Here is a 12,507-nt window from a genome sequence, read left to right as displayed (position 1 = left end):
GAAACGGGAAGACCCCTCTGGAAGCTCCCGCAGCATTCCCAAGGGATCGGCTGCTCCTGAGCGCTTCCAGCGGCGCTGCTGGACGGGGTCCGCAGCGTCTTCGCTGTGCGGATGCAGCTGCGCTGGGATCGGAGCTCTCACTTAGGGCAATAAGAGGATGTTCAGGTCAACTGCATTTCCCTGAAATTTATAATTTTCTCACCTACTTGGACGTCCCGATGGCTCCCGGTGGAGTGAGAGCGGCTGGCGAGTGACCACACCCCGGGGGCTCGGGTGGGAGCGGCGGCTTTCCCGCTGGAGCTGAGGCTCTGGGACAGAGTCACCGGCACCTGGCTGTGTCCCAGGCTCTGGGACAGGGAGCAGCCGCCACGTGTGGTGACCCTTGTTCGTGGCATTTATCTTGGGATGTGAGAGGATCACCTGGGTGGACACAGCATCTTTTGAGGGTTGATGTAGGGAGTCACCGAGGGAGTAAAAATTGGGTTAGAAGATCCCAGAAGGATCTTTTTGAGCCCCACACGAGGGCTCTGTGTTTCAGGCTTCACAGCTCAATGCTCTCCCTTTCCCTGCAGCCACCAGGATGACCGAGGTGACCACTGTCCCCACGGAGACACGCACTCTCCCGAGCGAGTACGGGGACTACCACAACTTCTCTGAGCTGTTCTACCTCCTGAACCACACCTACACCTACTGTGAGTTCAGCCTGGATGAGAACGTCAAGAGGGTGATTCTCTTCATCCTCTACCTGGTCATCTTCGTGGTGGGCTTGGTGGAGAACCTCCTGGTTATCTGGGTCAACTGGCAGACCCGGGGCAACAAGAGCTTGGTCAACCTGTACATCATCAACATGGCCATCGCTGACCTCGGGGTGCTGCTCTCGCTGCCCATCTGGATGCTGGAGGTGATGCTGGATTACACCTGGCTCTGGGGCAGCTTCCTCTGCCGCTTCACCCACTACTTCTACTTTGCCAACATGTACGCCAGCATCTTCTTCCTCACCTGCCTGAGCGTGGATCGCTACGTGACCCTGAGCAGCTCCTCCCCGTTCTGGCACCGGCAGCAGCACCGCGCGCGCCGCGCGGTCTGCGCCTGCAGCTGGCTCCTGGCCGCCGCCATCCCCGTGGTGGAGGTGGCTCACATGCAGCTGGTCAACACCGGGGAGCCCATCTGCATCTTCATGGCCCCCTTCGAGACCTACGACGAGTGGGCACTGGCGGTCAGCTTGGCCACCACCACCATCGGCTTCCTCATCCCCTTCCCCGTCATGGTGGTGTTCAACGTGCTGACGGCGCGCTTCATCCGGCGCACCAAGCCCGAGAGCCGCAAGCACTGCCTGCTCATCTACGCCTACATCGGGGTGTTCCTGCTCAGCTGGCTGCCCTTCCACGTGGTGCTGACGCTGCTCACCCTCGAGGGCAACCACATCATCCTCAACTGCACCTTCGCCCACCTCCTCTACTTCTTCTACGACGTCATAGACTGCTTCACGCTGCTCCACTGCGTCATCAACCCCATCCTCTACAACTTCCTCAGCAAGAACTTCCGCAGCAAACTCATCTCCGCCGTGGTCAAGTACATCCCAAAGGACCACGGTGGCCAGAAGGGCGCCGGCAGCTCCTCCTCCAGCACACAGCACTCCATAGTCATCGCCAAGGACAACAGCCCTCCCAACTAAGGGGGGTCAGACTCTCCCAGCCTCCGTCGTGGTGGCTCTTTGGGGACAGTGGCATCGGTTTTCCTGCTGCTGAGGACACAATTTGCTCGGGCACGGCCCTTCTTGGCTGGGCACCTCCCGTGGCAGGATGAGGTGCAAGGTTTGAGGAGAGCTGGGAGCTATGGACATCTTGCCTCTGGGGTGCTGCTGTGTCCAAACTAAAGAAAGGATAAAATTATATTCCCTGTTTGACAAGTGAAATAATAAAGCCTGTTACTCCACTCAGTGTCTGACACGAGCCAGCCCCGAGATCAGATCAGATCAGATCAGATCAGATCAGATCCTGCCCCCATCTCAGGGGTTGGAGCACACCATCTGCCCCATCTCAGGTGTTCCTGCATCCCCAAACTGTCCCTGACCCCCAGCCCTGGGCACGGCACTGCCTGGTGAGTGCCATCCCGAGTGAGAGAGAAGGAATCATTCCTTGGGGACACAAACCTCCCCTCGCTGTGCCCAGCAACATCCAGAGCCTGATTTTTGAGAGATGAAGGCGAAGCAGCCCAAGGAGCTGAGCAGGGCACAGACCTGAGGGGAGGAACAATTTGGATTCCACATCAGCCACTCCTTCAGAACAATTTTGCAAACCCAGTGCTAAATTAGCGATGGCTAAACTGGGTTTGACTGGCAAGGGCTGCTCCAGACTGACTCTGGGTTCCCCACCCTGTTAACTCCAGCCTCCTCTGGAGCATCCCCTGGCAGGTTTTTGTGGCCACTGGGTGCATTTCTCAGCCCCACCAGGCTCCAACAGCCCCTTCCCCTTCCACCAAAGCCCCTGTGGCAGCACAGGCACGTGCAGAAAATCTTGGAGCTGGAGCAAGGGCTGGGCTTGTGCTGTGCAAGGAGCTGGAGCATCCGGAGAAAGTTCATTCTTGTCTGGATCCTGATCTCAGTCACGTGCTGAGGGCTGAGCCCTCGCTGGGGGAAGGTGACAGTGACAGGCACCGGAGCCCATAAATCTACCAAAGGCCTTGAGCTGCTGGAGGAACACGTCGTGGAAAAAGCAAAGCGTAAGCAGTTCTGGGGACAGGATGCTGGCACAGGGGGAGGGAGCAGGATGTCCCGGGAGAAGTCCATGACCAGGGGTTAAGATGGATACAGGGTTATTGTGGGGCTGGCTGGGAAAGCTCTGCCACTTCCAGGGGTTCTTGATGGGGTAAAACCCTAAATACAAAACCCTAAATACCTCCGGGTTCCTTCTGCAGGGATGTTCCTCTGTATCCTGGGACAGGAGCACTGAGGGAGAAATCCAAATCCATGTCTTACACAGAAACCCTGGGAAGGCTCCAGCCCCTCCATCAGAATTCCCTGCTCAGGGCAGCAGCTCAGGCTTCCCCTTCCTCTGTTCCTCACACCTGAGTGCAGAACCCCAGGGGCTGCGAGACCCCAGGGCTGAGATCTGCACCCTCTTCATTCCCTGATCCCAAATCCTCCCTTTGCTAATTCCCTCCCGTTTCCAGTGGATAAATGGATTATAAATACACAATCAGCCACACACTAGGGCAAAAATATATTCAAGACACTTAAACATGTAAAATTTGGTGTTTCACCTAATAAACTAAATTTTTAGCTGTCTTAATTTCTTTGTGCTTTTGTCCATAGACCAGAGTGGCCTCAAATAAACTGTCACCATGCAGTGACCTGGGCTGGAGCACCCTGTTCCCATGTTCTGCCACTTCCACGGGAATTTCTTCCTTGTGCTGAGGTGGAACTTCTCGTGGTTTCATTTTTGGCCGTTGCTCCTTGTCCTGCCACAGTGAAAATTCTGGCACCATCCCCTTGCCACCCACCTTTGAGGCATTGGATTGATGAGATCCCCTCTCAAATGAGATGTTTATATGGATATCTGACATATTTTTGTGGATTGAAAGAATCCCCTCTCAGTCTCTTCTCCAGAGTAATCATCATCCCACTCATCTCCTCATCACTGAGCTGCTCCAGACCCCTCAACACCATTTTGGCCTCTGCTGGACCCACTCCAGTAAATCCTTGTCTTTGCTGAACTCAGTTCCAAGCCCATGGAGCTCCAGTTCAGCACAGGAAAGGCTCATCCAGGCACACAAACTGCAGGATTCCCAAAAGGATGGGATCTATTCCCACCCTGCTGCTGCACCCCTCACTCCCTCCAATTCCTGTATCCCACAGGAATGTCCCAATTCTCCCCTGAGCCCCTCCCAGTCCTGGAGCCACAAATCTGCTGGGACAGGACACAGGGATGGCCTCAGCTGCTCCCCAGCCGTTCCTGGGAGGAAAATTATTTATAAAGAAGCAGCTACAAGAGGTCAATGTTTTCCATTTTATTATTCTAAATAAAAAACACACTTTGTGCTGAACAATGGAGTAGAAAAGAACCCGATGTACAACGATTTTAGACATCTACGATTTGGGGAGGAAAGTTTACAAAATATACAAAACTTTACAGCAAATAGATAGTAAACACTTAAATAGCAGGAGGTCAGTACCTACGATTAACTTAACAAAAAGGTTAGACAGCAAGTTCAACTCTTGTTTTTTTTCTTCTGCTCAGTTACTCTGATGAGAGACCTGGATCCACTGAGGGAAAAGTGAATTTTGTGTTGGGGATGGGGGTGAGCCTGGGCTCAGAGCCCTCAGAGGGGATTCCCTGTCCGGGCTCCCCAGGAGGCTCCGTGACCTGGACGCTGCCAGAAATTCCCCTCTGTAACTCCCTCTCCTACCCCAGGTTACCAAAGCACTTTGCAAACACCTCAGGCTGCCCCAGGGGAGGTAGGTCGGTGTCCCCACAGTCACCAAGGGCAGTGGGGACAGGAGAGAGCCAGGTTTGCCCACGGTGGTGGAAAAGGAACAAAATCCAGCACGGAGCGACTGCTCTGGCTCTCCCAGCGCTGAACTGGAGCTCCCAGCCAGGCTGGCCGGACATGGGGACAGGGATGATGACATCCCTGCCAACCCTGAAGGTTCAGGAACACCCAGAACCCTCCTGGGGGGAGCACTCAGGTCTCTGACCCCCCTGGGAATCACCCCCCAGGAGCAGCAGCAGCAGGTCCAGACCCACCCCTGCAGCCCCTCCACTGCTGATTTTGGGATGTTCCATGTGGGAATGATCTGTTTTAATCCAGGGAAACAGAAATTCCCTGCATCAGCAGCAAGGGGGGAGCCCCTGCTTTCCCCCCAGGGCCAGGAGTGAGGGCTGGCTGTGCCTGTTGGTGTTTCGGTGTAAAAGCTTCTCTTTTTGGTTTATGTGCACAAAAGGCTTTTGCTTTTCAGCTTATCGAGATCCGGGGCTGCAGACCCTCCCTGAAGCTCACCATGGCTTCTGGAACATTCCAGGAGGGTCTCAAGGCTCTCCCAGCCTTGTCTATCCCTCACACCCTTCACAGCCACCTCCAGAGCAGTGTCCATCCCTGTCCCCGTCCCCAGCTGCCATCAGCCAGGCACAGCCCTGAGTTCCGCTCCCGAGGGGACCCTGCACGAGCAGGGGGTGGGACTGGGATGGTCCCTTCCAGCCTCATCCATCCCACCATTCCAGACAGAAACCCTGGAACCCAGAGAGCAGCTCAGAGGAGCCCGCAGCAAGGTGCCACCAGCTCCCACACTTCCCAGAGCACCACACCATTCCCAAAATTACCCTTTCTCCTGTAAAACCTAACACAGCTCACCACAGCTCCACAGTGACGCCAGGACCACGAGGCTGGAGTTCAGAACTCAGAGCTACAGCAGCCAGGCAAACCCAGAGCAAACCCTGGCTCTGGTGCCTCCCCTCCTCCAAAGCCAGGCTCCAGGCCCCCTCCCCGCTCCCGGAGGTAGCTCGGTACCACGGGAGGTACCACCCTCATTTTACAGATGAGGAAACTGAGGCAAAGAGGTGAAGTGACTTGCCCAAGGCCACGGCAGAGCCAGAAGAGAGACCCCCGGGTGCTCTGAGCTCTCTGAGTCCAGCCCCACTGCAGGACAGCCCTTCCCAGGTGTCCCTTCCCGGGTGTCCCTTCCCGGGTGTCCCCTCCTGGGTGTCCCTTCCCGGGTGTCCCTTCCCGGGTGTCCCCTCCTGGGTGTCCCTTCCCAGGGAGGGGGCAGCAGGCTGAGTTTCCAGGGTTTGCAAATCACTAGTTTAGTTTAGTTTAGTTTTGTTTTGTAACAGCAAAACTTGACAGAAGCGCAGGGATCCATGACCACCGAGGCTGGAGAGCCCCGAGCGCTTCCTTGTTTGTGAGGTAGAATGAGTTACCCAAGGGCAGTCCCAGCTCAGAAATATCTGTTCCTCCCCACCTCTGCCCCACAGCAGGATAACACAGGGAGGAGATAATCCACGCCCTTCCCAGTGTTAATGCTGTTGGCACCAGCTGACCTCGCTAGGGTGGCCAGGAGAGACCCCCAGGAGTGGCCAGGAGAGACCCCCAGGAGTGGCCAGGAGAGCCCCCCATGCTGAGGTGGACCTGACACAGGGCCAAGAGAGAGATCCCTGTGCCCAGGAGATCTCCCTGTGCCCAGGAGAGCCTGGCACGTGTCCAGAAGAGCCTCCTGCACAAGGGGTACCGAAATGTAGGGGGGAAGAGCCCCTCCATGCCCAGGAGAGCCCCCCACAGCCAGGAGAGCCCCCAGAAGTGCCCAGCACGCAGCTGGAGAGGCCAAGCCATCGCTCCCAGTCCATGAACAAACTCACATCACTCCAAGCACACACATTTGCCACCGGAACACGGCCGGGATGCGGCGATCCAGGGTGTGGGAGGGGGGATCCCTCTGGCAGGAGAAGGGTCCCTCCTCCTTCCAGGGAGTTAAGGCATCAGCTTCATCCTGACTCGTCTGCCCGGGGCACAGCGTGAGGCTGGGGCAGAGCAGAACCAGGAGACCCCTGGCTCTCCGTGGCCACCACAAATCCCCTCCCAGGGAGCACGGACCTGCTTCCCCTCCCTCTCCAGTCCTACGGGAGATCCCCGTGCTCACGCAGCCGCCTCCGCCCCGAGGTCGTGCGGCTCCTTCATCTCCTCCTCCGGCTCTCCAGGGCACGGCAGAGAAAACACGGCCTGGGAATCTGCAAATCCCCTGCTCCTGCTTCCCTGCTGGGATTCCTCCTTGTTTACACACTCAGGTGCTGGCTGCTCCTCTCCCCAGCAGCGCACGGTGATCCCAGAGCACACTTTGCCCGTCTCCTGGCAGTAGCAGCAGAACACCGAAGATGCCCAGAATGTCTTTTTTTTTTTTTTTTTCCTTCTTTCTTTCCTTCTCTTTTGTTCCTTTCCTTCGAGTCCAGCACCTGCTCTGGCTCTGCCCCTCTCCACTGAGGTCAGGTGTGAAAATCTTAGCAGCATCAGTTTGTGGACAAGCTCAGGGGTAGCCTGGTCAAGTGGGCTAAAAGGTTCAAAAAAAAAAAACCCAGAATCTAGACTCAAAAACTAGTGAGAAATGCTAAAAGCACAGAACTCGACGGCCTCTAACAGGACTAGAGGTAAGTAAACACGACAGACTCCTTGAAACAGTGATGTACCTCACGTGCTGTTAATTTGTACAACGCCACCAATCTAAAAAGCCCTAGGAAGGCCCCAAAAACAAAAAAAAAAAAATAAAATTAAACCAAAACCAAAAAAAGAATCCCATCCATGACGCCTGACCATTAAATAAAACAAAACTATTTTCCTTTTTTTCTTTTTTTTTTTTTTGTTTTCCTCCACGGCTTCCACCGTTAACACTCGCTCCTCCGCCGGCCCCTGCCCCATCAGCTATCCGTGTTTTTCTCGGCCTCTTTGGAATGGATGATGTACATGAAAGTCTGTTCGATGGTGAAGTCCGGCGGGAGGCTGCCCTTGTGCACCCCTATGTGCTTGCTCATGAGGTTGAGCGTGGAGCTGTAGTGGCCACACACGGTGCAGCGATACATCAGAGCCCCCGAGTGCGTCCGCAGGTGGCACTTGATGGTGGAGCGCCCGCGGAAGAACTTGTGGCACACCTTGCACTGGTACGGCTTCTCCCCGGTGTGGATGCGCCGGTGGTAGTTGAACTCGCTGGTGTGGGCGAACCTCTTGCCGCACACCTTGCAGCTGTACTTGCTGTTCCCCGGCTGGCTCTGCAGCGCCAGCTCTTCGCTCAGGAACTCCTCGGGCAGTTTCCTCTTGGGCAGCCCCTGAGGCTGCAGGCGCTCCCCGAATCCCGCCCGGATGTCCAGGCTGCCCCCGCACTTGTGCTGGCTGACGTGGTAGCGATAGGCAGCTTCCAGCTTGAAGCTCTGGCTGCAGAAGTGGCACTGGAAAAGAGCCTCCTCCACGTGCTGGTGCACGGCCAGGTGCTTCTCCAGGAGCTGCCGGTCCACGAAGCTGCTGGCGCACACGGAGCAGGAGAAGACGGAGATGCCCAGGTGGGACAGGGTGTGCCACATCAGGCTGCAGAGGCTCAGGTGCCGCTGGTCGCACACGCCGCACGTTTGGCTCTTCAGGTTCACGTGCTCCAGCAGGTGGTTCCGGACCGTGTGGAAATCTTTGGCCAAGGGCTTCCCGCAGGCAGCGCAGGCCAGCTCGGGGCCGGGCCCTCCCCCAAACACGGCCACTTTCCCCGGCAGGGGGTCACTGGGGTGGACAATGACGTTGTTGTCGAAGACCCCGTCCCGCCGGTGCAGCGTCAGCTGCCACTGGGTGAAGAACTTGGTCTCGCACATGTCGCAGGAGAAGAGGAAGATGCCGATGTGGGACAGCACGTGAGTGACCCTGGAGTTGCGGTCCTGGAAGTGTGTCTCGCAGACTTTGCAGTTCCCGGTGAGCAGGTCGACGTGGTCCCTGGCGTGCTGGCGGATCAGCTGGATGTTGGGCTCCAGCACCTTCTTGCACACCTGGCAGGGCATGGCCTTGCTGTCCCGGCTGTCGCTCTCGAAGGCCAGCTCCTCCTCGCTGTCATCACTCAGCTCAATCACTTCCTCAGACGGGACCAGCTCTTCTCCAGCATCCTCAAAATGCAGCTCGGCCTCTCCCAAATCCTCCAGCTGGAGCTCATCCATCTGCTCGAACCCCTGCTCTTTGGAGTGGTCGCTGTTGCTGGGGCAGGAATTGCTCCCCGTGGAGACATCCAGGGAGGGGTCAGTGGGGAAGAAGCCGCCCTTGCCGTAGTCGCCGTTGCTCTGGGGCTTGTACTGAGGGCAGGAGCTGCCGGTGCTCTGTGCCATGACATTCCCACCGGGCTGGGCCCCCAGACCCGCAACCGGAGCGAACTGCCCCGGATCCGACTCCTGCTCTGTCTTGGGAGGCTGCTGTGGGTGCATCAGGGGAAGAGCCTGGCTGGCCTCCCCCACAGGATTCCTGTCATCCTCTTTGTAGCTGCCCGCCACGTCCCCGTGCAGGAGGTAATTCCGCTCGGGGCCGAAGTGCTCCGCGCCGCTCCGCATGTCCCCCAAAGAGTGGCTCTGCTCCGAGGAGGTGCTGCTCAGAGGCCCAGCCCGGCCTTCCCCCACGGCCAGGGCAGGCTGCTTGGTGATGGCCGAGCTCTCCAGGTCGGGGAAGGTGGAGTGACAGGCCTGCAGCAGATCCTCCATGCCCAGCCGCTCCGCCACCTCATAGATGACACCCACGTTGATGAGGTCGGTGAAGAGCTCCGAGGTGTACACAAAGCTCAGGATCTTCTCGAAGTTGGCTGGCGTGATGAAATCCACCACGTAGGTCCTGGCAGCGTCCAGCCCCGTGTTGAGGAAGAGGTTCTGGAAGTAGCCGGCGGCGCAGGCCAGCACGGCCTTGTGCGCGGCAAAGGAGCGGGAGCCCACCAGGATGGTGACGTCGCACATGGTCTCGGAGAGCCGGCACTTGTTGAGTTCCTTCAGCAGGTTGTTGGGGTGGTTGGTGCTGTGCAGCTTGATCCTCATGCCCATCTTAGCAGCTACTCAAGAGTCCCTTCTGGTCAGCTCGGCCTTCACGCTTTCATCCGCGGCAGGAGCAGGAACTGGCAGGGCAAGGGGCTCTGCAGAGGGAAAATGCAAAAAAAATGTTATTTAACAACCAAAGCAACACCATTCCGGTCATACCTCCCAGTTTCCACCTTTCTGAGGAGCCTCGGAGCAGCTGCTCAGCTGGAGATGGACTAAAACTGTCTTATCACCTCACAGACCAACTTTTGGGAAGTAAAAAGGCTGGATGTGCAAAGCAGTGAAGTCAAAACAAAAAGGCACTGACTCTCAGAGGCAGCCTGAAGGTCTGGGGCAGGGTCCTGCTGACTCTGAGACCCAACCAGAGCCTGTTCCCGACATCTCCCCCCTTCCCGAGCTGGGGATGAGGCTCCTCTCCAAAGAGATGTCACTCAGGCTGGACACACCAGCTGAATTTGCCTCTGGGTCTCCTCCAGCTGCAGCCACTTCATTCCTTCACTTCAGATTCCACCTGTACCCACAAGGAGACTTCAAGCTCCCAGGTGGGATTCTCTGCATTCCAACCTCGTGGATTCCCCTGGGATTTCTTGTCCCTCCAAAGGAGCCTGCAGCTCCTCTCAGATTCTCCCCCAGTGTCCTTCCAGCTTGTCCCACTGCCTTTGTCCCCCTGTCCTGCTCACGGACGCCCCAACAGCTTTTGGGATTTCACGAACTTACCCAGGGAGCTCTATCCTTAATTCCCCTATTCCTAATTCCCTGCCTGAGACAGGGAGCAGCGAGCCCAGCAGGCAGCAAAGAGCAGAGTTTGGGGGGAGCTGGAGCTGCCCCAGCCCCGGCACCAGAGCACGGGCTGCTCTCCCCCGGGATGGGACAAACACCACTGGCAGCTGGGGAGGGCGAGGAGGAGGAGGAGGATGAAGATGCCGCGGGGAAAGCTCTGGAAGGCAAACGCTCCCCAGCCCCAAAAAGCACCTGGGGTCCCTGCGGAGGGGATGGGGCAGGAGGGAGGAGAGCGGGAGAGGCGATGGGGGCCGGGGGCAGCGGGAAGGGGGGCGCGGGCGGGCAGGAGGCTCCGCACCGGAGGCTCCCGGGGAGCCCCGAAGCTGCTCCGGGAGAAACGGGAGGAGATGGGGTGGGGGGAACACCGGGGTCCCGGTGGGGCCCGGGGAGTGGGGGGGGGCAGGAAGGGCCCCCGGGGGGAGCCACGAAAGGCGGCGGGAGGCCCCGGGGGTGGGCAGGAGAGGGTCGGCGCGGGGCTGGCGGCGGGGGCGCGGCGCGGGGGCCCGGCGGGGGCCGGGGGTCGCGGGCGGGGGTCGCTCCTTACCCGCCCGGCGCCCCGCACCATCCCGGCCCGGCTCACACAAAGGCGCCGACCCGCCCCGCGCCCGCCCCGGCCCGCGCCGCCTTCCGGGACCCGCCGCCGACACCGCCCCCCAGCGGACAGGAGGACCCAGAGCGGCGTGGGCCGGGGCAGGGGCACGGACACGGGACAGGGGACACACGGACACGGGACAAGGGACACACGGACACGGACACTCCTTATGCAGGACAAGGGACACGCGGACATGAGACACAATAACACGAGGCGGGACACACGGACACGGGGAGGGACACACGGACAAGGGAAGGGACACACGGACACATGGACATGGGACACATGGGCACACGGATACGGGACACATGGACACGGACACACTGACACGGCAAGGGACAAGGACAGGGACACTGGGACGAACAGAAACACAGGGACACAAGAAGGGACACGGAGACGGGCACGGGAAGGGACACGGACCGGGGCACGGGACCGGGGCACGGGACCGGGGCACGGGCAGTTCCCCAGCTGCGGGGCCGCCGTGCGGGAGGGACAGGTCGCTGTAGCCCAAGACCACACGAGCCCCGGCCCCGGAGCTCCCGTGGGCTCGTCCCCCCAACCCCGCGGGCCGTCCCGAGCGGTCCCGGAGGCGCAGCCAAGACACAGAGACGCAGTTTGCGCGTGTCCCGCGGGGACACCGTGGGGTGGGTGTATAGCGGGGCACGTCCAGGTGTACACAGGTGCACGGACACGCGATCGTGGGGCGGGACGCTCCCGCCGCTTCCCACCACGGCTCCGTGGCCGCCGGCGCCCGGGACGCTCCCGCGGTCGGTCCCACCGTCCCCGGGACACCGGACACAACCCCGCCCGGGCCCCTCCGCGCGTGGGGGACTCGTTCCGCGGCTCAGGCCGCCCGCAGCGGGGCCTCGCCGGGCGCGGGGGGTCCCGGGGAGCACCGGGGGGCCGGGCCGCCGCCGCCGCGCCCCGCCGCTCGCCCGGGCTCCGCTGCTCGCTTCCCCATGAGCCCCACGAAGAAATCGTGCATGTCTCCTGCGGAGAGACCGGCCGTCAGCGGCACCGGCACCGGCGGCGGCTCCGGCGCGGGCACCGGGCGGGACTTACTCTTCTGCGGAGCCGCGGGGGGACCTGGAAGAGACCGAAGAGGGTGAGCGGGGACCTGGCGGACCGCCACCCTCCCACCCGAGCCCCCTCCGCCCCTCACCGGCGCCCTCCTCCCGCAGCAGCTCCAGCGCGGCGGCGGCGGCGGCCCCGGGGCTGCCGCGGGCGCTCCACGGCAGCGGCTCCGGGACGGGCATCCCCTGCGGGAGCGAAGCTCATGAGCGGGGTGGGAAGGGATGGGAAGGGGTCCGGGGGCTCCCGGGGATCCGGGGTCCTCCCTCTGCTCCCTCCCCGACGGCCGTACCTGTGCGGGGCCCGGCGGGGCGGCGGGAGCGCGGCGGGCGAGGGCGAGCGGCAGCGCCAGGAAGAGCAGCACGGCCAGCACCGCTCGGTTCCTCATCCTCGGGGGGAGCTGGAGCTGGCGATCAGCGACGGAGCGGAGGGGCCCGGGGATGTCCCGAACGGCGACTCCTCGATGGGGCGGCCCGGAGAATCTGGGAGCGAACCGGGCTCTGGGGAGGGAAAGCAGCGAGACGGGAGACGGGGGGGTCG

General features: G+C 60.2%; 2 protein-coding genes across 3 annotated transcripts; one reads left to right on the top strand and one right to left on the bottom strand.

Moving 5' to 3' along the window:
* The first annotated feature begins 572 nt into the window (after positions 1-572).
* Positions 573-1,935, top strand: GPR182 (G protein-coupled receptor 182). The gene has a single exon (XM_058861044.1). It carries the CDS (start codon positions 581-583, stop codon positions 1,673-1,675), a length of 1,095 nt encoding a protein of 364 aa, XP_058717027.1. The 5' UTR covers positions 573-580; the 3' UTR covers positions 1,676-1,935.
* Positions 1,936-4,039: 2,104 nt separating this feature from the next.
* Positions 4,040-10,955, bottom strand: ZBTB39 (zinc finger and BTB domain containing 39). 2 transcript variants are annotated; one of them, XM_058861019.1, is made up of 2 exons: positions 10,849-10,955; positions 4,040-9,619 (listed from the first exon to the last, which is right to left on the bottom strand). In XM_058861019.1, exon 2 carries the CDS (start codon positions 9,528-9,530, stop codon positions 7,401-7,403), a length of 2,130 nt encoding a protein of 709 aa, XP_058717002.1. In that variant the 5' UTR covers positions 9,531-9,619; positions 10,849-10,955; the 3' UTR covers positions 4,040-7,400. The 2 variants fall into 2 exon arrangements, with proteins under 2 accessions (XP_058717002.1, XP_058717003.1); XM_058861020.1 differs by lacking the exon at positions 10,849-10,955 and adding an exon at positions 10,242-10,515.
* Between the last annotated feature and the right edge of the window lie 1,552 nt (positions 10,956-12,507).

Source organism: Poecile atricapillus, chromosome 35 (genome assembly GCF_030490865.1).
Source record: "Poecile atricapillus isolate bPoeAtr1 chromosome 35, bPoeAtr1.hap1, whole genome shotgun sequence".
NCBI classification, from domain to species: Eukaryota; Metazoa; Chordata; class Aves; order Passeriformes; family Paridae; genus Poecile; species Poecile atricapillus.
Note: the sequence above shows the minus strand (reverse complement) of the source record. Positions and strands in the feature narration are given on the sequence as shown.